The sequence below is a fragment of the Saccoglossus kowalevskii genome, chromosome 3, assembly GCF_978046115.1.
Source record: "Saccoglossus kowalevskii chromosome 3, keSacKowa6.1, whole genome shotgun sequence".
Taxonomy (NCBI): Eukaryota; Metazoa; Hemichordata; class Enteropneusta; family Harrimaniidae; genus Saccoglossus; species Saccoglossus kowalevskii.
In genome coordinates, this window is record NC_140643.1 from 34,721,227 (window position 1) to 34,746,974 (window position 25,748).

The window sequence follows — 25,748 nt, forward strand, 5'->3', positions numbered from 1 at the left end:
TTTTTTGAAAATGTTGATCAAAATCTGCAGGTAATTGTGTCAATTTGGTCTAAATCTAGAAAAATATTTAAAAAAATATATAAAATGTTGCACCAAAAAAATATGATTATCGCATCCAATGGGTTAATGATTGGTCATTTTATCTATAGTTGTTTTACACTGACACATCTCAATATTTATAGCACAATGACAACTGCTTTAAAAAAGCAACAATTGTCTCAGACTTGAATCTTATTGTACATTGGGCAACAACAAAATTATCAACTAAGTGGAATTCTACTCAGATGGTTAATGCTAAATAATAAGGAAAGTTGTTGAGGGAGATTAAATTTAAACTGGACAACTGCTGAAAATAAGCAGTTATGTCTGGTGGAATATGTAAATTATTGTTTGATATGAGAGCAGATGGTAGGCTTCTCATACTAATACTGACATATGAATTATCGCTACAATTCATCTTTTATGATTTCATTATTGTGTTCTTTATACTTTGGGTGTTGTTTAACGTAATCTGCCGCATGACGAACTATCTTCATGAATTCCTTAACATCAAACTCGTAGTCTGTAAATTTGGCATGGGGGTAGCCCAGAGATGGGTGATTGGTCTGAAACGATGAAAAAATATTCAAAATTATTTAATGATTAAAATCAGATAGCTGGTTTTGATGACTCTGTGCGTGTCAAATTGAACGATACAAGTGCTGATGCAACTGACTGTAAGTCTCATTGAGCGAAAAATTGTAATCGTAGCTGATAGTATTAATTCATGTACATACCTCATTGTGTTTTTTTAGTTTGTTGACCCTGATCCAAGTCACATACTTGATTCCTCTAAGATTGGCCAGATCACGATAGCACCTTGGGTCCTCACAATTGTATCTATGGTATCATGCAAACACATATAACTAAATGTTATATTTCTTTCATACAACCATTAACGGCCAATCAGTCTCACTCTTACTTAGCAGGTTGAACTCACATATGTGTAATTGTCTTCTTTAAATACAAAAGACTTTGGAAATAGTGCCCCCAATCGGACATTTTATAACAGCGCCCTCTATGGCACAAATTACACTATAAAGAGTAGTACCTCACTGTACAATAAACAATTGCATATTTTTAAAGCATCTGTCATCTCACAGACACTGCAGTAATGGATTCTATGGCATAAACACTGTGTAGACAAATGTGATTAAATACACAAAAACAAATGTTATAAAACAAAAGATACTAGAGAACACCAAGGATGTGTATCATCCAAGGAAATGTTAAGCCAAATACATGTGAGTCGTCACTAACTGGTAAATCATTTCATGATATTTGCAGATTTCTAGTAAAGTCCACACACGAATGAAATGTCAGAAAGCATATAAATTTTAATTTGACGAACTAACAGCTGGTTATGAACTGATCATTTGAACAATCACTGAATTCAAATTTAGCACTATTGTACATTCTACTCCATACATGTACAAAGCATCATGGGAGAGATTTCCCATTGTATATAATGGAAAAGATTATCACACTGGAAAAATATTAAATTAAATGTAAATTTTTGAAATGATTTAACATTAGAATTCATATCAATAATAACATGTCACCAAGTTCAAAGAAATAAAGAAATATAAAGAAATAATTTCACCATAGAAACTTGTGCAAAAATTCAAATTGTCCTATGACCCCATTTTTAATATTAATAATAATAAAAATATGAAGAAGATGAAATATAATTTTAATTTTGGCTCAAACCTCTTTAATGTAACATAATATTCTAAGCTTCTTTTCAGATGTTTAACATTTGTGCATCTTTGAATTCACAAGTGTAATTGACTCACACAAGCCTAATAAATTAATATACTTACAATTCAAAGACCACAGCCCAGTCAGGCAGGAAGAGGGAATGAGTAAGTCCAGCTCCATGCATTCCAATAAATATATCACTATTATGGGTATACTGCAATACAACAATAAACACTCAATATTGGAATTATGGTAAAATGTCAACTATGATATTCAAAATAAATTTATCAAAACCGAATTAAAAAGGTCGGTTACCTTAAGCTGCTTTAAGAATGGCATGTTTCTGAAAGATAAAATAGTTGGATAATAAATATCGTCTTAATACAGTAAAAATACTCAAACTCACATGAGTTCAAAGTTTAAGATATATAGCATTTAAATCAAAATCTAGACTGTAATCCGTGCATGTGTATAGCAATTTAACTGTGTGGGGAGAGGAGCATAAGGAAGGAAGAGTAGTCGGGAAAAATCTGTCCCTTGATAAATTCATCCAGGTTTCAGTGTACCAAAAGAAATTTTTCATTCACAATTTATATCACAAAACCTTATTTCAGTCAGATAAGGGTGAAAGGTCAACTTACCGATTATATTCCACTACTTTTACAGTTAAATCCTTCTCTTTCTTCATAGCCTTTACTAACTGTCAATAAATCAAAGAGCATATCAGTGTAGTCATAGCAGACAAATACAAATGTTGATCACAATAAAAAAATAAACTATCAGTTCAATTCATACCTCATTTTGGTTGATTATATTGCGGTGTTTTGTATTCCGGGCTAGCAAAGTCACACGTACTTTGTTTTTCTGCAAAGTAAAGTATAATTAGAATGCATAGCTTAGGCTTAATACAAGAAAGCAATTATTATTATAAAGCGCCCTCAAAGGCGTCATAATCTGATTTGCAGATACAGTCACAGCCGAAATTGTGATATTCTTTATACATTTGTCAAAAATTAAATGTACCGGTAGTTTCCCACATTCCTGATGGTAAAATTGTTATCATTACATCTTTAACGCTATTGGACATCTATTGGATATATACTCACCAAAGGACCTTCTTGTGGTATTTTTAGTCTATGCATAAGATGCTGTGAAAAAGCCTTGATAATTCCGCTACCATGGCAACTAGGAACTAATGGCATGTTGTAATAAAATCCTCTTTGCATCCTTGGCAGTAAAGAGAACACAGCTTCTTTCATGCACACCTATGTAATAAAAACATTAACTAAACGGTCAACAAATGCACATATTAGCAAAAGTTGAAAATTCATGAGAAATAAAACTAAATGATAGCAAGATAATAATGAAGCATAGAGGTCAGATATATTTTGGGTCTGTGTAGTGGAGGAAAAGAGAACTACTTTACGAAGTCTTGTGTTCATAGATTTACATATGGTTATCTATAATCCCAATATATTGTTGTTCTACAGTTTGGATTGCGTCATTGTTTCACCTAGGGAGTCTAGTGCCGGAAAAGATAAATTAAAGAAAGTAATTTTGAATTCCTCGATAGCCTCAGAGAGTTTTTGATAATTTTGTAATTTGCTGCAATTTAATTTAAATCATTAATCCACTGCCAGAAGGGATTGGTATTTTGGAAGCATTAACAGTCAGTGTTTCTATTGCTATGGTTACACTAAAATAAATGTCACAGGTCACTTGACAGAATTATTCAGCATGTAACTTTAACCAAGCATGTACTGCAAATGAAACATGCGAGTGTCTTCATTAATGACCTTTTTTAATAAAGTTGAATTATTCATGATCAAAATATCATTCAAAGCATGGTGGTCAGTGAAAGCACGTCAGTTGCAATAAAGCACATGTCCGTTGAAGTGCTGAAATGTGTCAATTTATATTAACGTTTTAATGCCAATGTGTGAAAGCTCACGCAATCCCCGCCATTGATAACAGATATATTGAGATTTTTATTTCAACAGAAGCCAATCAAAGTATACAAGGAGTTTTATTTCAGAATTCTATTCAGAGAGGAATCTAGATTTTGTGTATAACACAAGGCGATTACAAGTCACACAGTCCCAAAACTGTTCGTCTATCATTTATCAGACAAACATGACACTGACCTCTACTTAACAAAGAGTATTCAGCAAGGATTCTGACAAGAGTTTCTATGCTAGATGAGTGATACTGAATGTAAATCCTTTACATAATAGAAACCCTCCAATTGAAGAATAACTCAATATAATATTAACTCAACAATAATAAATTATGCAAAATTGGATTGTTAATCTTAGCAATATTTTGGCAGCATGTTCAATTTAATATTTAACTTTAATTTTTCAACAAATTTAGATAATTGCAGGGATAATTTCAAAATCAGAATTCTTTATTCCATGTTATATGTGTGTCACTTGTATTTTAAATCAAAAAGTTGTTCGAAGGTGTATTCAGTTTTCAAACACTAATAGACTATGCCAAGATACTTAATTAATATGTACACATTTTTTCTTTATTTTCTGCACAAGGTCTTTTGTGATGCATCTAAATAAATTTTATATAACAATAATAAAATATATTTAAATTAGATTTTATTGACCTGTTGAGCCCATGACGCCAATCTTACAGAAGGGTCAACAACCTGATTAGAATTACCTAGCTTGAGATATGTGAAAAGTTATAATTATAAATCCTAGTCGAGAAATTAACATTTTTATATGAAATCAATTTAAAAAGAAATTGATCAATCTTTTACCATGCCCCTTATATATCTGTGCTTTGAAGCCATTTATGTCATAAATGATATACAATACAGATGAAATAGTTTAAATCAATTTTCGCAAAATTTGCAATTCCTGGACAATTTTGTAGCATTAAATATTTTACTGGGTTTTGAAGACAAGTCCCTGTGACTTTCACAAATATTTTTTCCATTAATTAAATTATCAAATTGTGAATCTTAGATGTGGAAATAAAACAGTTTGCAGAATGTCATAAATGTATCATATGCAAATGAATCTAATCAATATGCAGCTATTCACTAACAAAACAAAATCTCATATTATACACCATCTGTTGCCAGGGTTACAAGGTCAAAAATCCAGAAATACAACATCATAACATAAGTCTTTGTTTTACGGGTAAATCCTTGCTATATACTCTTATTAGAGCTCTCCATACCTTTTTTCCATCCCACCGTTTGATCGGTATGATGGGATAGTCACTAAATGCTTGCCATGTTGCACTAAAGAAGTCGCCATAGCTTAAGCCACTCTATGTTGAAGTGGAGAAAAAATGGAAAAATTAGATTTCAAAATGTTTGTACTTTAAAATGTGCATTGTACTACATAGCTGGTGTGTAGCCACCATGCACAGTAGGGGGCTTCTACGTGGGAGTAAATGAAATGCTACCTTTTTACCATTCCATGCTTTAAGGTGAATTACTGGATTATCAGTAAATACCTGCCATACAATTTCAAAAAGATCATAATAGCCGAAGTTAGCCTGTAACACGAACACATTATGAAGATTATAGCAGCGCAAAAGCAACGAGAGAAGAACTCAAAGTATGAGATGTGGAGTTGGTACCCATGGTGATGCTAGTTGCTATGACATTACGACGAGGAATCACAAGAGAACACAGCAATCTCTGCATAATGCGATTGTTTTGTTATATGTATACTTACATGTACAGAAACTCTAAATTAAAACGTATTGACTGATTATTATTATTCTTTCCAATATATACAACAAGGTTTGCAAGATATTGAATAAGTTTTTTTAATTAAAGCTGCTGATATTGTACATTGAATTTACTTGGTACATTATTATTTTTCCAGTGCACATAACCTTATACTACCATATTTAACGCTTTGAGCTGCGGATTTTTTCTCAGCAAAATTATTGGTCCGCACAGGGACTATAATTAAGCAGCTTTGATTTGTAATGATGGCAAAAAGATTTAAAAAAAACATAATATAACACAGCATGATGAAAAATTAATACATTTACCATGGTGATAAAATAAATCATGAACAAATTCAAACGTCATATTGATGTTACATAAGGATGCAATAAACGTACATTTCATTTTAAACAAATTTATATCAAAAAGTTTCTCACTTTAATGATGTAGTAGACTTAACACGGATGTTATAATTAAGCTTGATATTTGCATATACAAATTGTTCTGAAATATACTAAACTTGTTTTTCAAAAATTGTGCACCAGGTCTGCCATTTCTTTGAATTACATTTCACACAACTTATCAAATAATAAATGAAAACAAGCAGCCTATCGGCTGAGATAGCTCCGCTGTTAGCAATGCACATTTCAATTAAAGAACTGAAGATATCATTAGAAAATGAACAATATGTATAGTATCAAAGCAATCGGACTCGCTGTTTTCAACAAAAATGTCAAAAATATTCATTAAGATTAGATAATTGAAGATATCATCACGAAATGAACAAATCTGAGAGAGGTCTACCTGAGGTACCTATATGTATAGTATCAAAGCAATCAGACGGTTTTTAACAAGAAGTCGAAAATATCACTTTTTACCAAAAATTTTAAAATATTCACCAAAATTAGAGAATTAAAGATATCATCACGAAATAAACAAATCTGAGAGAGGTCCAGATTTAGTACCTATATATGTAATATCAAAGCAATTGGACTTGCAGTTTTTAACAAGAAGTCGAAAATATCACTTTTTACCAAAAATGACAAAAATATTCACCAAAATTAGAGAATTGAAGATATCAACATGAAATGAACAAACCTAAGAGAGGTCTACCCAAGGTACATATACACCAAGTATCAAATCATTCAAGCTTGTAGTTTTCAAGAAGAAGTCGAAAAAGTAAAACATTGACATGAATGACGGAAGACGAACAATCACTCATATGATAAGCTCCGCTCGACAAAGTCAACAGTGTAGCTAATAACATTTGACTGACACATAATAACATAAATTAGTTACAGCAACAAACAAGTCATACATGTCATATTCACACAGTGAAATAATATCAAAAATGTTAATTTATTATTTTACACAATACCGATAAATAAATGCAAAATATAATTGTACTGAAACACCATAGTACATTTTTTGGATGTAAAGTACATAAATATGGATGAGGTTTTCTGGTTTTAGTAAGTCAGAACAGCTCCATAATTAGGGTAAGCAATTGGAATAAATATGGATTGATTATTTGGCAATACAACCATCATCACACATGTTGCAATATGGTTCAGTCGTTATGTTTCATAATATTAAATACATGTACAACATGCCATGATAAGAGGAACATGAATAATCATATATTTTCAAATTAAGCATATCAAAGTGTTTTCTCTGACTGCTTGTTTCCATAGAAACTGCATCAAGAGAGAGAATTCTCAATGGGATTATCAACGCTCAGTATGACATTCTTTTCTTCCAAACCGCGACAAAACCAAAACAAGATTGAAAGTGAGTATACTTACAGTGTCCCACATGACGATATTTACATCGGATGAGAATGAATTATTGATATGCTGTGATATATAAATATTAACAAAATCACAGAAATGGTGATACATATTAATACCTGTCAAGAAAACAAAGAAAGATTGCACATCAAATCATACATAGTATTATTTAATATTTTTTGATGATACACTGATTTAATTTATAGTCCAAATCCAAGTTAATAGCAAAGTTATAATAAAAAAATGTTATTATTTATGAAACAAAAGTGGATATTGCATTATTTATTGCAAGGTATCAAATTCTTCAGAATGAATGTTACTTTCTATCATAGAGTAGGATCCATTGAATTTAGATAAACATTTGATTTAAACAAGCAAGACATGAATACACCTTAAAGTAGAATTATAAGTAGGCAGTACATACATGTATAATGCTTGAAAACATTGATAAAAAGACTGGCAATATTCATAATAGTCTGTCTATAAATGTTCACTGAACAACATTCTGTTCAGTGGTTGTAGACAGTAAAACCATTTATTTTTTACTATTTTAATTTTAATATTTTGATGTTTTTACTGGGTTTTAATTTAAGTTCAAAAATTTGCCAGGGAAACAATGAGTTATGTTGTCATGCTCACATGGATTTCATTTCACAGATTATACCTATCATTGATAATGGTGAAAACCCAGATAAAAATAAATTCCTATATAGTACTATAATTTTTACAAATGTGTAAATTACCTTTTGTGGAAAAAATGCTATTTTGAGAAGAGTTACTATATGACACAATAAAAAAGCATTATTTCTGAAAACCTAGAGTTTAAAAAAAAATTCAAAACAAAAGAAGTAGCCAGTCATACCATGGTATATAATTGTACCTCGTGCATGTTTTCAACACACTGACAACATGGCTGTCATGATTGATCTACCATATTTGATCTATTAGTGCTTGATCTTACAAAAATGGCAAAAGTTTGTCAATGATGAAAACAAGTTTCATTCTAATAACCCAGAATCTACTAAAGGTAACTGTTAATTTACAAGCATTTCTATTAAAAAATATTTAAAAAAAATATTTATGAACAACTTTTTCTTTGGTGACCAAATTTCATTCGGTATTTTTCTTTGATGAGTAGGCATCTATCTTATGAAAATAGTCAATGCATATACATGTACTATAACAAATTCATGTAGACATACTGAATTGAGGAGTGTCAAAAAATTCTTACCTGCATCAAGTTTCATAAAATAAGTCGGTTTGTTGATTATAATATCACAGTCTTTTGTGTTTGGTATTTGAAAATCAAATGAAGTAAAGCTATTAAGTTCAGCATACCTACAAGAAATAATTCAAGATTATTTTTTAGAATAATACCTGGTATACAAGTAAAACAAGACGTTGAACATGACAAAGTCCCTGCTAAACATTGTCTTTATAGATCACAAGTGAAAGTAATGCAACTTGAGCGTCAGTAAACTGCCAAGTACAATTTATGTCATTCTTCGGGACTAGAATATCCACCATTTCATAGAAATTATGTACACGTGTATACTGTCAAGTCTGTATAACCAAAGTTGACAAAATTAGACAAATTTTGTTTTAAAAAAAATCACAAAAACAAAATGGCCGGCCATTTTAAATCAAATCACAAAAGTAAATGTTAATGTAGATATATCTACTTGGTATTCTATCATTTTGGTACTAAGATTAGTTCAAGAGAAACTGGCATGTTAACTATGAGATACAAAATGGCCACCAATCAACCACATTTGGTTGAATGACAAAAAGATGTGTACCATGCAACTCATCTATCTGTCCACTAAATTTAAACAGAAAAGGTATTTTCATTCAAGAGAAACTGGCATGGAACCAATAAAGACAAAATGGCTACCAGTAGGCCATATTTTTTTGAGTCACAGAAAAAAATGAAATTCACCTGTAACCCAATATGTATAATCACCATACCAACTTTGATCCAAATTAGCCCAGTCATCACTAGCATGTACACTACTATTGCGCAACCAAGCCAGCAATTATTATAGCGAATTACACTGACTGGAAGCCATTCAACCTTAGTTAACTTTTACATTTTCTATACATGTACTCCACACACAAGCGATGTACTCAAAAGTTTCTTTGCTACATGCATGACTACTCACTTTCCTTTCACCACACTAGCTTATCCTATGTACTGATGGGAATTAATTTAACCAATCAATCATACTAATTCTGAATAGACCATGTGCATTCAACCTTACTGAAGTATTTACTTCCTAAGCTGTACAACAAACCAACTGAAAAATGACATAGCAGTACAATTTGCTACACTTAAATGAGCATAAACATGATCATGAATTTTGGGATCAAAGAAGTGAATGAATGAGTGAATGAATGAAAGAACAAATGAATGAACAAGTAAATAATAAGTAAAGGGAAATAAAGTTCAAATAAATACCTTTTTAGTCGCATTAGTTATGGCATAGACGTTGATTTCACTAATTAATTGTTGTGTTTATCATCAAAATATTTTGTTTTCAATCTTTCATGAACATTTTTTGTTATTGAATATTAGATTCTCAGTAAAATCCAGTTTACTAGTTACAGTGTAGCAACACCTAAATGACACCAACAAGTCAGAGTTAGTCAGATTTATTTATGTTAGTTCAACATCCATTCATTCATCGTGTCAACAGATATGGTTCTTATAAACTACTGGTAAAGCAACATCCACTGATTTGTTTCATCAATTTTGTAAGTGGCTAGTAAAAGTATTTGTTCAGCACATTCTATAGAAAACGTTTCTCCTAATTTTCAACACCTCACAGCCACATTGACAAAGCGGTCATTGTGTACCCAAGGTCAGTGTCTTTCTCACAGAATCCAAGCATTTCAAAGGTAACCTAATTATAGAAGACTGCAACAACATAAAATATCTATCAATGTCAGAGTCATATTGTTTCTATTATTTGTGTTTTTATGGTCTCTTATAAAAACTTGCCATTATAATGTTTTGTATTTTATTTGTCTCAAAACATGAGTACGATACTTAGTTTTAATTGTTCAGAAGTGCATATACTGGCGGTTTGTTGCACGGTCATTATCTTTCATTTGAATGTGTATTTCAATAAGCTCTGCAGGGTGAAAAGGTCATAAATAAAAATTAAATTGACAAAGCAAGTTTCATTTCAGAAATATAAACACCAAGATACACACAATAATCCACTCCATAATTCACATCGTAATTCACAACATAATCCACACAATAATCCACACCATAATCCACACCATAATCCACACAATAATTCACACAATAATCCACACCATAATCCGCACCATAATTCGCACTATAATCCGCACCATAATCCACACCATAATCCACACTATAATCCGCACCATAATCCACACCATAATTAATCAGTTCCCACAAGTTACAGGTCTTATGCTGTATCATTTTATTAAATTCAAAGGTGATAAAAATGCTCAAACTTGAAATAACTCACCATGATTGTAGCTCACTATTATGGGCAGATTCTGCTTTCAATTCATCCACTTTTAACTGACAATGACCTCCAATTTCACCTTCATGGAAGATATCATTTCTGAATCTGTATTCAAAATGTTTTGTCAAAAAATAACCATCAGTAAAACAAACTTTCAGTAAAGCATATCTTTCAACAATTTTTTGCTTCGGTATTTTATAATTGAACAAATACCATAAAATATTTTTAAAACAATTACAAGTTATTATTATTAGTTGTTATATTTTTATAAAAATATTTTTAAATCTTGATATCAATATTTTGTTGCAAACAGACCACTTAATAAATAAAACATGCACTCAAAATAATTCACATACCTTTGTCTACTGTTACCAGAATTCAGATTGCTAAAATCAAAATAAATATTGTGACCTCTACAATGTCTTAAATATTGAGTACACTCGAGAGATGAGTCACCCTATAAAACAAATAAAAAGAAAATACTCTTGTGAGTTAAAATTAACTCCACATTAGACACTGCTTTATCATGCATGTGTGACTGCTATTCTGCTGACTGCTAACAACAGATGGTTTAGATGAACCATTGAAACTATTATGAGGGATGTAACTCTTGATGGGGTATGTATTAAACAGTAATTATGAATACCTTTTTATAAACATGTTACTATGTAAAGCGATTCAAATGTTATTGTTATGTTTCTCAATATCCATAAAAATATACCTACTGGAATTCTTGGGTTATAAAACCATTTAATTTTCACTGCTGAAATTGTTAGCAATTTTATGATTGTATCCCATTTGAGAAGACAAAATTCACTGAAATCCATGTTGAGCTTAGACTAGTTTTTAGTGTTACAAATCTTAGTGATATTTATATACATGTATGTATGATGTCAACGCAATTGGACCTGCAGTATTTACCAAAAATGACAAAAATATTCACCGAAATTAGAGAATTAAAGATATCAAGGTACTTATAGTATCAAAGCAATAAGGCTTATAATTTTTAAGACAAAGATGACAGCGGAGCTAAAAATTTGTATCATTCACTTCACTTTATAAACCAGTACTCAATACTCAATTTTTTTTATAATGCACCGTGTACTGGTACATAATGTTTTAATCCACAACTGTGATTTTACATACAGGGGTATATCCTAATCCTCATTGCAGGAGCATGAAAGACCCAATTCAATATTATTAATCTACCATACAATGAATTTGAATTCAGCCAATATCTACAGAAACAAATGGGTAATGTTTTCTACTATATTAGATTATTGTGCTGTATGGCGGAAACTAGAGGATTAAAGTCAGTTTTTAAAGTTCATAGTGATCTCAGGAAAGAATTGCAAACTCAATATGAGATCTAGTGAGAATCTATTATTTATTTTTCAAAAAATACTGAGATTTTTTATTTACCAAAACTATATATTATTTTCATTCATAACGATATCATCTATAATATTACTTTACAGAGTGTGCAACTGTAAATTTTAATTTATGCAATGTGTAAGATTTTACCCAGAATTATTAATAATCTTACTACTAATATTACTACTTTGTTATGGTATAGAGATGTAAATATATAATCTAAAATTCTTAGCATATGGTCAAAAAAATATCCAGCTGACTTATTAGATATCACTGTGTTTGTTTTTATGAGTCTGAATGATAGAGGTCATATGTTAGTTTCAAAGTGATATAGAAAAATAAAAATTTGCCTTGACCTGAGACCACACATAGGCTTAAATTTCTAATAATTTTAATATTTCAATTCTGCGGGAAATTGAACACTGTCATTTTCTTTTAGGCACTGGGTGTAAGAATTGTAATATACATTAAATGACAGACTGTGTAAATTTTAACATTAATGCAAGCCCAAAAAAAAAGGAAACACCCTATCCTAAGGTTAATCTAATTGTTTCCACTTGAAGAATAAGCCCAAAATGGCTGAGCAAAACTGGTACATTTTTTTATGAAAATTTCCAGGTTTATTAAGTATGTGCTGGAAAGAATTCATTCGTGTTCATCTCAGATGTTCCTCATTATTCACAAAGTTTGGAAAATGAATGTGGCAATAATAAGAACATTTCTATAAAACCGCCACTGTGTTCTATCTACGTTATTATTCGTTTGCAACATGTTTGACTGATGCACATAAAAAGGGCCGCCCCTGGACTTGCTTGCAGTCTGTTGCAATTCTGATGAAAAAATCTTGAAAAATAAATATAAATTGCGTAAACGAAAGTCGTGTTCACCTCTCGTTTACGCAATTTATATTTATTTTTTTAAGAATTTTTCATCGGAATTGCAACAGACTGCAAGCAAGTCTAGGGGCGGCTTTGCTTCATGTAGAATTTTCATTGCACATCACCATATATGGTTATAATAGTTGAATACGCTTGTCTTATAAATTTTTGATGAGTTGAATCAATGGGATGAATGCAATTGCCCTAGGTAGCCATATATGCACAATACATATAGAAGCTACCAGCATAACAATCTCTGACATATATGAAATTTGAAATATTATTAGAATTTGTTATAAAAATAATTCACAAAAAACAGAAAACAATACCATCAATTAAATGTGAATATGAAAATATATGTCTGTTTGCAGCCACAGGGAAAAAATAAGAAAAATAAATTTTTAAAAAAATCTCCAATTACGTAACATTTTATTGTATTTTTATTTACTCTACATGATGCAATTGGTCAAATATTTATTTTCAAAAGCCCAGTTACTGGTATAGGTAAACATACAGTCATATAATCAAACAATGGATTTAATTTGCATACTAAGTGAAGCCATTCCACATAACAGTAGGTGTGTTGCAGGATACATCATCTTGTTCATGTTAGATTTCACCTGTTGATGAAATTCCCCAGTTTTGTCAGTTTCTGAATGATAGTTACCACTTTTTAACTGACAGTGAGTAATAATCTTTACGGACTGGATACAGTTTTTGTGACCCAAGGTCATGCTGAAGAAGTGCCTGAGCTTTTGATGGCTTGTAAGCCGTGTGACCAAGGGAAGCAAAAGCCAGAAGCCATATCTAGTCTATGAAGGTTTCATTATATACCTTATATCATGGCGTGAGCTCAAACACAGTGTAATTTATAATTTAATGAAATATAATTTAATGAAAACTTGGCACACTGGGCCGAGCGTGATATGGGAAATTATTTCTCTGATATGAGGGTGCAATACCCATAGTGTTATGAGGCTGGGCAATACTAGATCTACGATAACAGTCTCAGATACTTGTATAAAATATTATCGCTATGAAATATATTTGATAATAAATTAGCTGATAACCAAACAATTACATAGAAATGTTTTATTGCATTTTTACAGAAATTAATTTTGAAATATTATTACTACTGTAAATGTCATGACATATTACAGCATCTATTCTCTGAAAAATGAAATAAACAAGCAGCCTGTCGGCTGAGATAGCTCCGCTGTTAGCAATGCACATGGCAATTAAAGAACAGAAGATATCATTAGAAAATGAACAAATCTGAGAGAGGTCCACATGTAGTACCTATATGTATAATATATCAAAGCAATTGGATTTGCGGTTTTCAACAAGAAGTCGAAAATATCACTTTTTACCAAAAATTACAAAAATATTCATCAAAATTAGAGAATTAAAGATATCATTATGAAATGAACAAATCTGAGAGAGGTCCACATGTAGTACCTATATATGTAATATCAAAGCAATTGGACTTGCGGTTTTCAACAAGAAGTCGAAAATATCACTTTTTACCAAAAATTACAAAAATATTCACCGAAATTAGAGAATTAAAGATATCATTACAAAATGAACAAATCTGAGAGAGGTCCACATGTAGTACCTATATATGTAATACCAAAGCAATTGGACTTGCGGTTTTCAACAAGAAGTCGAAAACATCACTTTTTACCAAAAATTACAAAAATATTCACCAAAATTAGAGAATTAAAGATATCATTACAAAATGAACAAATCTGAGAGAGGTCGACATGTAGTACCTATATACGTAATATCAAAGCAATTGGACTTGCGGTTTTCAACAAGAAGTCGAAAATATCACTTTTTACCAAAAATTACAAAAATATTCACCAAAATTAGAGAATTAAAGATATCATTACAAAATGAACAAATCTGAGAGAGGTCCACATGTAGTACCTATATATGTAATATCAAAGCAATTGGACTTGCGGTTTTCAACAAGAAGTCGAAAATATCACTTTTTACCAAAAATTACAAAAATATTCACCAAAATTAGAGAATTAAAGATATCATTACAAAATGAACAAATCTGAGAGAGGTCCACATGTAGTACCTATATATGTAATACCAAAGCAATTGGACTTGCGGTTTTCAACAAGAAGTCGAAAACATCACTTTTTACCAAAAATTACAAAAATATTCACCAAAATTAGAGAATTAAAGATATCATTACAAAATGAACAAATCTGAGAGAGGTCGACATGTAGTACCTATATACGTAATATCAAAGCAATTGGACTTGCGGTTTTCAACAAGAAGTCGAAAATATCACTTTTTACTAAAAATGACAAAAATATTCACCAAAATTAGAGAATTGAAGATATCATCATGAAATGAACAAATCTGAGAGAGGTCTACCCAAGGTACATATACACCAAGTATCAAAGCATTCAGGCTTGTAGTTTTCAAGAAGAAGTCGAAAAAGTAAAACATTGACACGGACGACAGACGACGGACGACGACGACGGACGACGACGACGGACAATCACTCATATGATAAGCTCCGCTCGACAAAGTCGACAGCGGAGCTAAAAATTAAAATCATGGATAGTTTTACGAGCATCTGATTTTAATTTAAGGTTAGAAGATAACAACATCCAGAAAATTGAATCAGAAAAGCTTGACAGACTACGTACATCTCAAGAACTAGAAGACACAAATTAATTTGGAACTTAATTTTTAAAAAATTTAATATTTTTAATCAGCAAAAAGAAAATATATGTATCACCTAAGATATATAATAGCACATTCCATAAGTTTACATATACAAGACATACTGACCTTGTTCTGTGGTATACAAAATGTCTGCATAGTGTCATGCATTTCTTTGACGTAACCAAAATCTGCAATTCGAAAAAATTCTTTTGCTTGCTCCTCTAAAGTTGTTGCCCTAAAAATAACAAATCATACATGACAATTAAATATTGTTGTGTTCATGTTACAAGATTTCAGCATGTGCAGAATATTGTTAATCTGTCATGTTTGTAGAGAGATTACCATAATTATTTTCACGTTTGGGATTCACTTGGGTTCCACTCAGTTTTTGGCAGGCTTACCGGTTAATAACAGTTACGTTCACATTTATTAGGACTCAATTAATTGGAACCAAATAGGTTTGTGCTTAAATAACAGTAGCGTTTATATTCATTTAAGCCCCACTCTACTCATTTTTTGATCTATCATGTTGTCCCGATCTGCACACATGACTGATGCTGTTTACTGTCATGGTATTTACCATTAATCATCATGACAACAAAAATCTGTTTGGATTTGTTTTTATTGATTTGTACACCACTATTGGATTCTGGCTCTCTATTTGAGCAGAGATCATGATTTTTTTTGACGTATGCTGATTTGGCTACTATGATAACATAAATATTACAGCATGGCCAACTTAGACCAAGACCTTCTGTAACATGAATGCAACTTGTCAACGTTTATACCTTGACCGATAGCCGTGTTCTAACTGGTGAACTTGAGCTGGACCAAGATTAAGTTAATCTTTGATGTATGTGTAGGGATTAATAATAATAATAACTTTATTACACAACTGCACCATCGGTGGGTGCTGTTTGGTAAGGATACAGACGCTGCGTTCATATCAAGAAAGGGACTGATGCAGTCAACATAAGCCGAGATCACATCCTCATTTGTCAAAGTACTGAAGTAACATGCTCCCGAGCTTGACAAGGTCACATGAGTTGAGCCCTCCGTTGTGCTCCAAAGCCAACACACGCCTGACAGAACAATGTAGTTTTTCACTTCCCCTGATGATTTTTCTCAGTACCAATTCAAATTGAAGTAACGTCAGATGGTGATAGCCATCAAAGAGTTTATTTGTTTGTTGACATAATGTCTGATAAAATGCTGGCAAATTTTCGCCCAATGTTTATCAACTTGTTGAAAACAGTCTGTGATTTTTTGCTGAAAACATGGCTTTGATTTGTAGTGTTACCATGGCCCCCAAAATGAATACAAATTGAAACTCATTGCAAGAGTTAAGGTGTGAACTTTGCGAATTCAGTGTATTGATCTTACCAGCGATCTTACATTATTCCGTCAGGCGTTAGTGAAGTCTCCTGCCATTCGGCAGGCAAAGGTACAACTCACGCCTTTATATGCTATATGCTCCCATAACAATGGAGGTTTCTTGATAGGAAGTATACAGATATTTTTATAAATATATGGCATCGTTTTCGTTGTGAAGTTGACAAATGTGACTGCTAGAAATTTATTAAAAGTCAGAAGATGTTTTATAGAAAATCAACATGAAATCGCCTAATTGTTACCACACAACATAACTTCAGCATTGAAAGTAGAATTTAGCTAGAATTTATAATTTCATGAATGGCAACATTAGTGGTGACATCACAAAATTTTCTAGAAAAGCCAGAACTAGATATGAACATATCCAGATATTACCGCAAAACTAAAAACATTTTTATGTTCCATTAATTTTAATTACCATACATTAGATAGGTGTCGGTTTTGGAGGACTAAATGCAATTCAACATACAAAAGGCGCCACATGCCCGCAGTTGGATCTGGGCTTTCTAAGTGGCCCAAGATATGCAAAACATGTGTCAACATATCTATTTTGTCCCACACAAGTTTCGGCATATGCCAATATTTAAATCTACCTTGATCCAAATTGAGTTCGCTAGTGAGAACGGGGGTAATGGCCATTAGAGTGACATGCGCCAGCTGGCCGTAAACCAATCAAACACAGCTTACTACACATTAACCAATAACTATAATTTAAATTTCAACAGCTGGTAATAAAAAACTGAATGTATTTGCTAATATGAATTTCATAGTATAAAAATATATAAAAACAACAAAATTCAAAAGGTATATGTTGATGTCATTTTTTGTTTTTCACAACAAAATAATAGTGAATTTATTATGGTTGAAGATATTAAGCCATTTAAATGAAATTTGTTAAAACACATGTGCAATAATCAAATACTAAAAGTTCATGTCATTTCAATCACATTGACACCTAGGTGGATTATGTGCTACTATCATAATGTGATAACTACAAGTTCATTGCAATGAAGGGACATTGTAATTGTGGAAATGTTGAGTTTTTGAACTGGTTGCTATGGATGTTGTCATGGTTGGTATGGACAAAAAACATATTCCAAGAAATCTCAATATGGAAAATATCTAATTGAGCAAATTAAAATGACACCTTACCCTAATTATTATTATGCAAATTAGCCAAATAATTTTTCTCCCAGTAAATAATTGACCTCCAATTTCAACTTAAGGGCTATACGAAAACAATTATAAAATCATATACATGCTATCGTTAAAAACATCTGTGTCCTAAATCTATTTTTCTTTTTCACACATTATGACAAGAAGACTTATAACATGTATTTATTAAAGCACCAAAGTTATAGTGAAGAGCAAGGTAAATGTATTTACATGTGTTGTTTATGTACTAGCATGGGACCCATATCAAGCCTGATGCAGAGTGACAACTGTGTTTTATTGATTATATTTTGTGAAAGAGTCACTGAATTTTTTACACAGTTCAATATTGCATATTTTTTTTCACCTGAATTTAATATTCCTATTAATATATCCAGGCATCAATTCAAACTTTTTATTAGAGTGGTTACATCAGTATATTTGAAATCAACCTTTATTTCGACACATTGTATTTTAACTTACCAAGCTTCATGTAATTTATCGCATATAGGATAATTAAGCATTTGATCTTTAGAGCATCCCTCTTCATAACCCCAACATTTACCGCTGTCTAAAGAATCCTTGAAAACAATTAAAACAAAGACAAATAAAGCAACATACTGGTACAGTACAAATATTAAATATGAGAAGGAAAAACATTTGTAGATTCCATATGGAGTAGTAATAATATAAATAAACATTGCAAGAATTAAAATACAATGTCATTTAATTGATAATTTCATTGACAACAGTCTATAACAATTCATACAAGCCATGCATGGCACAGTCCCCGTTAATTATCAAATTTAAGATTTATAGTTTTGTTTATAGAAATAAAGCTGGAATATAACCATGTCAGGAATATGATTATGATGATTGTTTAAAATTAAAATGATTGACATTTGTATCTGATCATCAAACAAGTACTTGTCCACATTGAGAGATATTGCTCTGGAACAGCATTAATTAAAACAAAATCAGCCATCTTGAATACATGTATATATCTACAACATGAAGTATCATGAATATATAAAATTTGAACATAATCAGTCAAAGCATGTCAGAGATATGGCTCTAGAAGCCCATTCATTAAAACAAAATGGCCACCAGTCAGCCATTTTTAATCTCATCTGAAAAACAAAATCCATCTGTAAACAGCCGAGAAATTTTGATGATTTCTCAGTACAAAAATGTCTGCCATTCGGCCATCTTGAATCAGATCGTGAATAAATTGATGTGTATAAGTATAATAATAATAACTTTATTACACTACTATGCCATCAAAGGGCGCAGTATGGTAAATAAAATACAAATCATAAAGAATAAAGTAGCTAAACTATAAGATAAAATTAAAATTAAAAAATGTCAAAAGCTTAATAGGAAAAAAAAATTATAATTATAATGTCATGTATGATGTATGTGTGAAGTTTGATTGTGATTGGTCCAAGCATTTTTAAGATACAGGTCCAGACGCATGCACGGATGAACGGACACACAGAGGTCAAAACATAAGTCCCTGTTTTCGAACTGTGTTCGAACAGGGACTAAAAATTATAGAAATTTATGCTAATTGTTTTATCAATGTTTTATCTATTATTGTGCTCTGTGACAGTATCTGTCCTTTTGGGGGTTTTTTGGCCATAAATTTTGTAATTTCTTACATTATTTTGAGTCAAATAAAATATTCTATTTAACATGGAAGTAACATTATTGTGTAATTATTTGAAGCACAATTTACATCAGTACCAGTACATATTAATCTAACAATTCAATATTTATTTTTACTTGAATTTATTGAACTGAAAACTTCTTAATTTTCACTGCTACGAATTTATTGTAATTTATTTTAGCTGGAATTAAACTTTCCCTGAAGAGACTTTTTGGGTGTTTTGTAGGAAATTTATTTTCACTGATTGTTGATGAGTTGAATGTAAAATATAGAAAAAAGGGTATATTTGCTGGATTTTATTTTCACTGAATCATTCCTTCAGTGAAATAGCAAAAATTAATTCCAAACGAAAATAAAATATTTTCACAGTACATTGTAGGAGTGATTGTAGTGGTAGTTTGAGTAGCCCTATTTTTTTGTCCTGAGAATTTAAAACAATCAAAAGTACATTATTTTAAAAACCCAAATGAAATAACGAGCAGGCAGACTGTGTAGCCGACACAACAGTGTTTAATTACTTTGTAAAGGTTGTATAAACCCCCCTAATGACACCCTCTTTCTATGCCCCCCAACTCGCACAATACACGTACCTGCATGCTTAAACTGATGTATTAACACTAACTTTTTAACAGGGCGGTGTCTGAATGGGAGTTTAAAGACCATTTAAAGATTTTAATAAAATATGGCGAAAATGAGCTTTTGAGAATTTAATGAAAAAAGACAAATGCACAAACAACACTGATAATTACGAAACAGGAAATGTCAAAGACCTAGCTGTATTAAATAGTTTAAACTGGATGGGGGGGTGGGTTGAACCGAAACCATTACTGGACTTCATTTATATGGCTAAATACCGTGCGATTAGGACAATTCCTGACCCAAATAACTTCTCTGTTTGCAATCAATTTTAAATAAAGTGACAACCTCAACCTTGAAGGTTAGCAAAGGTCATGGATACGCTACAAATTGGAACTGGGCGTCTACATCCAAAAAGTGAGATGCAAACCATGAATGGTACCGTATATAGCACAGAAATGCCAACATGGAAGGTCCAAAATTGTATAGGGTGTGAGTACTAATGAACATGGGTGTGGTGAGAAAAGTTGATGAATCAAACACAGTTTTGTTGTTCAAATAAAAGACCAATTCACAATCCTGGTATGAAAATAGACATTCATAACTAAATTGATTGATGCTCACTAAAAGAGATGTCATAAGTCAGTTATAAAGTGACAACAATTAAAATACCATATGAACTCTATTAAAGGTACATACAGTAATTGCTCTATTAGTAGTGCATTACAGGTGTTAAAGTAATTTTTAATGATTGAAGTATCCAGCAAAGATTTTTGGTTCATATGCACTCCTGCTAGAGATGTGACTCTGATGGAGCTAACACATGTCAGATAGCGTAGTTATTGATAGCATTCCTGTAAGCTTTCAATGCACTGAAACTGGTAAAAACTTTGAAATGAATACACAGTGTACAGGTGATTTTCTCAAACAATGCGTGTACTTATTGCAATGTTCTTCCCAAGGACATTCACAACTTAGTCACAATGAAAGAAACTTCTTTAGTCCAAGTCTGTATTGTTAGTGTTTTATATTGTATAGTTCTATGTGGTTGTTACTCAATGTTGGTGGGTGTGTATGAGGTCATATTTAATCACTAAAGGCTACGTACACTGACATTCTCGTTTCAGTCGCCATTTTAAAAAATGTCATAGTAAATATTTTAATCACTGATTAATTTAATAACCTTAATTTTTACTGCCTGAGAACAATTGAACACTATCGGTATTAGCTGATTACTAGTATTACACTAGACATTGCTTTTAAAAAATTGGATAGTATCGATAACAATTGAAAATGTTAAATGCCCAATTTCGCATTATTTTCAACGTTTGCCAGTTTCTATCACCTGTGAACTTTATTGACAAGAAATTATTATACTGCATTGAAAAACAATCGTGATATCTGGCAAATACTGCAAAATATAATGAAGAACTGTAACAATTACTGTAGACTACTTTATTTTCGCTTGGAATTTATTTTTGCTATTTTCGCTGAAGATAAAATCCAGCAAATATACTTTTTTCCTATATTTCACATTCAACTGATCAAAAATCAGTGAAAATAAATTCCATACAAAACGCCCAAAAAGCCTTTTCAGCAAAAATTAATTCCAACGAAAATAAAGTATTTCACAGTATATACATGTACCCACTAATATGCAGGCAAAATATGTCAATAATGAAGTTCAAAACAAACAATTTTCTTGAAATCCGAGATCAAAATAATTATTTGCTGATACACTCACACTTAAACAGAATTAGGCTTAATATTACACAAGTGGAAAATATATGAAATGAAATGTCTGCAGCCTAAATTCTCATTCCAGACACAGAACAAATTGGGATTAAAGCGTACATCCATGGCAAAACACATCCGAAGCACAGATGTTTATTAACACATGTACCGATATATGTGGAAAACAGTGTTAGTGATGATATAAAGCACAAACAAAATATGTGTATTCTAAACTTACCTTATATGGGCATGATGTATTCAATCGACATATTTCAGCAATTTCGGGATTATTTGTAAAATAATACTGGTAGTGCTCTGGATGTAAATTTGGATCTATGAATTTGATGTCTGGTCTTTTCCTTACTTTATCTTCAATATGTTCTTGAAGGAAATCTTGATGTGACTTCCCAAGGTGATCAAACTCATCGCCAGTACAACCACTTAGACCACAATCTACTATAAGTACTAGGATCAGATGGAGAATAACAATCTTCCAAAGACACACACCTCTCATCATAATCTGCAGACAAATTTATAGAATTTCAAAATTATACGCAACAGTATTAAATTTTACGTCTCCATGGGTGAATTCAATATTTCAAAATTTACAAATTACCCGTATTCACAGACTGATCCTTGGTATGTATTCGCTTGATGAGACAGTATGTCAGAAAACATGCAGTACAGTGGTTTTAAGCTTTCTGACTGTCATGTCATTATGTATAAAGCACTTGTATGCAGCTCCTCCCTAACCCAACACTTACACGAAGGCGTCACTATTTACACACACATGTGTCAATGCAGTCAATACCTTTTTTGTTTAAAACTGAGGTGGGCAAAATGAGGGCATGTGCACAGACTCTATAGACCGATCTGTCAACAGTTCTTGTTTGCCGTGTGAATTACTTCATTGTTGTATTCATTGATGCTCTAAACGCTTACCAAAAAATAATTTTTTATAGACATACATGTGAATTACAAAATGCTATTCTTTTTTTCCGAACCATCACTAATAAAGAAAAATCCTTAAATCTATGTTTGAAAACCTTGAAGCCAATATAATGTTTACTAATTTAGTTCAAGAAAGATTCTGAATTTTTGCCATTTAAAGTCTCTGCCATCAAATGTCTCTCTTTACAGTTACAGTTGCTTTTCTATGCAGCTGTGTGTTCTGTTAATGAAATGCATGGCTATTGTCTTTAAAGATACGAAAGCTGTTTGCAAGAAATTCAGTCAGTTTTCATGCTCCCAAAGAGGGGTCTGGACAATACCCTCCCTGACAAAACCCATCCAGACATATACTCAACTTTGGGCAAAATGATTCTTCAATTAAATTTGTTTTTTTCCAAAGAGACTGTTTGAGTTTGTGCTACAAGTATAAGTTCAAAATATTTCTTTTTTTGTACTATACCTGTCAGCATGTTTTGTATTCATTCTTTTTTAAACAATTTGTTAGATATATGACATATTTATTTTTATTTACCAATACTAGTTTTTTTATTTGTATTTACTAAGTTGCAAGTACACATAATGTACATCATATGGTATGTTTTTTTATTTACCGGTACTATTAAATAACTCCTGTAATACATAAATAAAAATAAATGCACAATACTTGTAACACCTGAATTATTAATGCAAAACAATAAATATCTCAGTCATTATTTTGTAAAACATGTGCATTCCGGAAAAGTTTACCTTATGCAGGATGTGCTTCCGAAACTCACATAGGTTTTGAAACCAAATATGTACACATCATAGAAGGTGGGTTAAATCTGGTCATAGACCTAAGAAAAGTAAGATAAAAAACTGAGGCAAACAACAAAGGAAATCAGAATTCTTACTAAAATACTAACTGTAATTCTTAATGAGTTCACCTAAGCTTAACAAAAGAGTGCAATGCAATGATGTCACATATCTTGAAACAATCAATTTGTTTGCATCACTTAAAATAGTTTAGACAAGAATCCAAAATAAATTGTCATTTATCTGTCTAAACACTTCATAATACCCAGATAAGAATCATAATTTATTTTTTGTAATTTTGTGGCATAGTATTTTTCAGAAATCAATAATTTTGTGTCTCTTTTCTCAAAAAACTTGAAAATATTATCCTTCACACTGTATGTCATGTGATAAGCTGAAAAAAGCTGAAAAACGTTACAATTCATAAGAAACCTCTTCTTCTATTACCGGTAATTATTTTTGTTGAAGTGAGAATTATTTACAATAAACATGAAGTTAGCTGTAATTAAAAGTTGATCATTAACACCAATTACCAGCATGCCCTAATTAGCATAAGTAATTCTAACCTAAATTTCTTTTGTATTCTTCTCTAGGATATACGGTCCAGGTAGGGCTTGGCTGTAAATGACTTTTGTCCTATGTGGTTAGGGGGGGGGTACACTCATAGGTACATTTGTGTAGTACCGTAAAATCTGTATTAGAAGCCGCATCCCTAATAGAAGCCGCACCCATTCTTTTTGAACAATCGAGACCCAAAAATTCACCAGGTCGCATATGTGTAGATGCTCAAATAGAAGCCGCATCTCCTCTGTTGCATTGTACCATTTTAATAGAAGCCGCAGCTTTTAATACAGATTTTACAGTAACTCATAGACTGATTGGCTGTATAACTGCACACTGAGTGCAGTCATTGAACTAAGAAGAATCAAGTGTCATGGCTGTACTTCACTTGAACTGATAGATCTGTGTCATGTTTATTTATCATGTGTCAGCTCAATGTGTACATTAGAAAAGGGAACATGTTTATAAAATAATCCATTTGTAAACATTCAGTCAAGTTTTATTATTCAAGAGCTGCTGTTCAGGTCTGTGTTCAAGCTAGCGGACGGCATTCCTGTACACAGATGAAAATGTTTCTAAAGTCACTGAAATTAAAAGCTTATCAGATAATTAAGAACATAAGTGAAATGTGTACTTACGGATAAAAATAATTGTGAATTCCAGGATTTTTTGAAACATGTTCTCTTATGACATTCTGATTAGCTCTTATTAGTACAAATAAATCGTATGTATATCACTTTCCCACCTCAAGTCACAGACCCTATTATATATACACAATATAAACACCACCCTACACATCACTGTGACTGAACACAAGATTATAGTATTCTGGTATGGGCGTACGCACTGGAGACGTCGATAAAATACGGTGAGAACCACCATGGATGTACTAAGTACATCCATGGAACCACCAACGTGTAATTATCCGGTGGGGCGAAGACATGTAACAACAATGTTAAATTATTCGATATGTTGACGAGGTGTGTCCGAATACATTCATGGCAGAAGTTATCGAAATTGCCGATCAAGTAATATTGAAGTTTCAAAGGTAACATTTCTCGGGTCTTACCTGGTGTCAGTGATGTTCAAGTTGTCGATAGACTGTCAGTTGGTGTCAATGTTACATCGGAAATGAAACGTCAATAAAGATCAATCTGAACAAGTCACTGCGCTTTTATCTTCTCATGGTCTTTACTCGTGAAGTATGAACTGGACAAAACAAAAGCCGCAGCCAGTTACAAT

General features: G+C 31.8%; 1 protein-coding gene across 1 annotated transcript; it reads right to left on the reverse strand.

Moving 5' to 3' along the window:
• On the reverse strand, positions 1 to 23,942 carry LOC100372242 (EGF domain-specific O-linked N-acetylglucosamine transferase-like). The gene is made up of 16 exons (XM_085497113.1): positions 23,898 to 23,942; positions 22,438 to 22,719; positions 18,704 to 18,801; positions 15,803 to 15,911; positions 11,093 to 11,193; positions 10,737 to 10,841; positions 8,465 to 8,571; positions 7,249 to 7,352; positions 4,939 to 5,031; positions 2,847 to 3,005; positions 2,536 to 2,604; positions 2,382 to 2,440; positions 2,056 to 2,083; positions 1,863 to 1,954; positions 777 to 879; positions 1 to 605 (listed from the first exon to the last, which is right to left on the reverse strand). Exons 2-16 carry the CDS (start codon positions 22,714 to 22,716, stop codon positions 447 to 449), a joined length of 1,665 nt encoding a protein of 554 aa, XP_085353239.1. The 5' UTR covers positions 22,717 to 22,719; positions 23,898 to 23,942; the 3' UTR covers positions 1 to 446.
• Positions 23,943 to 25,748: the final 1,806 nt, after the last annotated feature.

What these genes read in the sequence shown, in the direction of transcription:
- LOC100372242 (XM_085497113.1), bottom strand. Translation starts at nt 22,716, where the DNA reads ATGATGAGAGGTGTGTGTCTTTGGAAGATTGTTATTCTCCATCTGATC. An exon ending in AACGGTGGGATGGAAAAAAG is followed by an intron (nt 3,006 to 4,938) that starts GTATGGAGAGCT and finishes TTTATTACATAG; the next exon opens with GTGTGCATGAAAGAAGCTGT. An exon ending in CATTCTTAAAGCAGCTTAAG is followed by an intron (nt 1,955 to 2,055) that starts GTAACCGACCTT and finishes GTTGTATTGCAG; the next exon opens with TATACCCATAATAGTGATAT.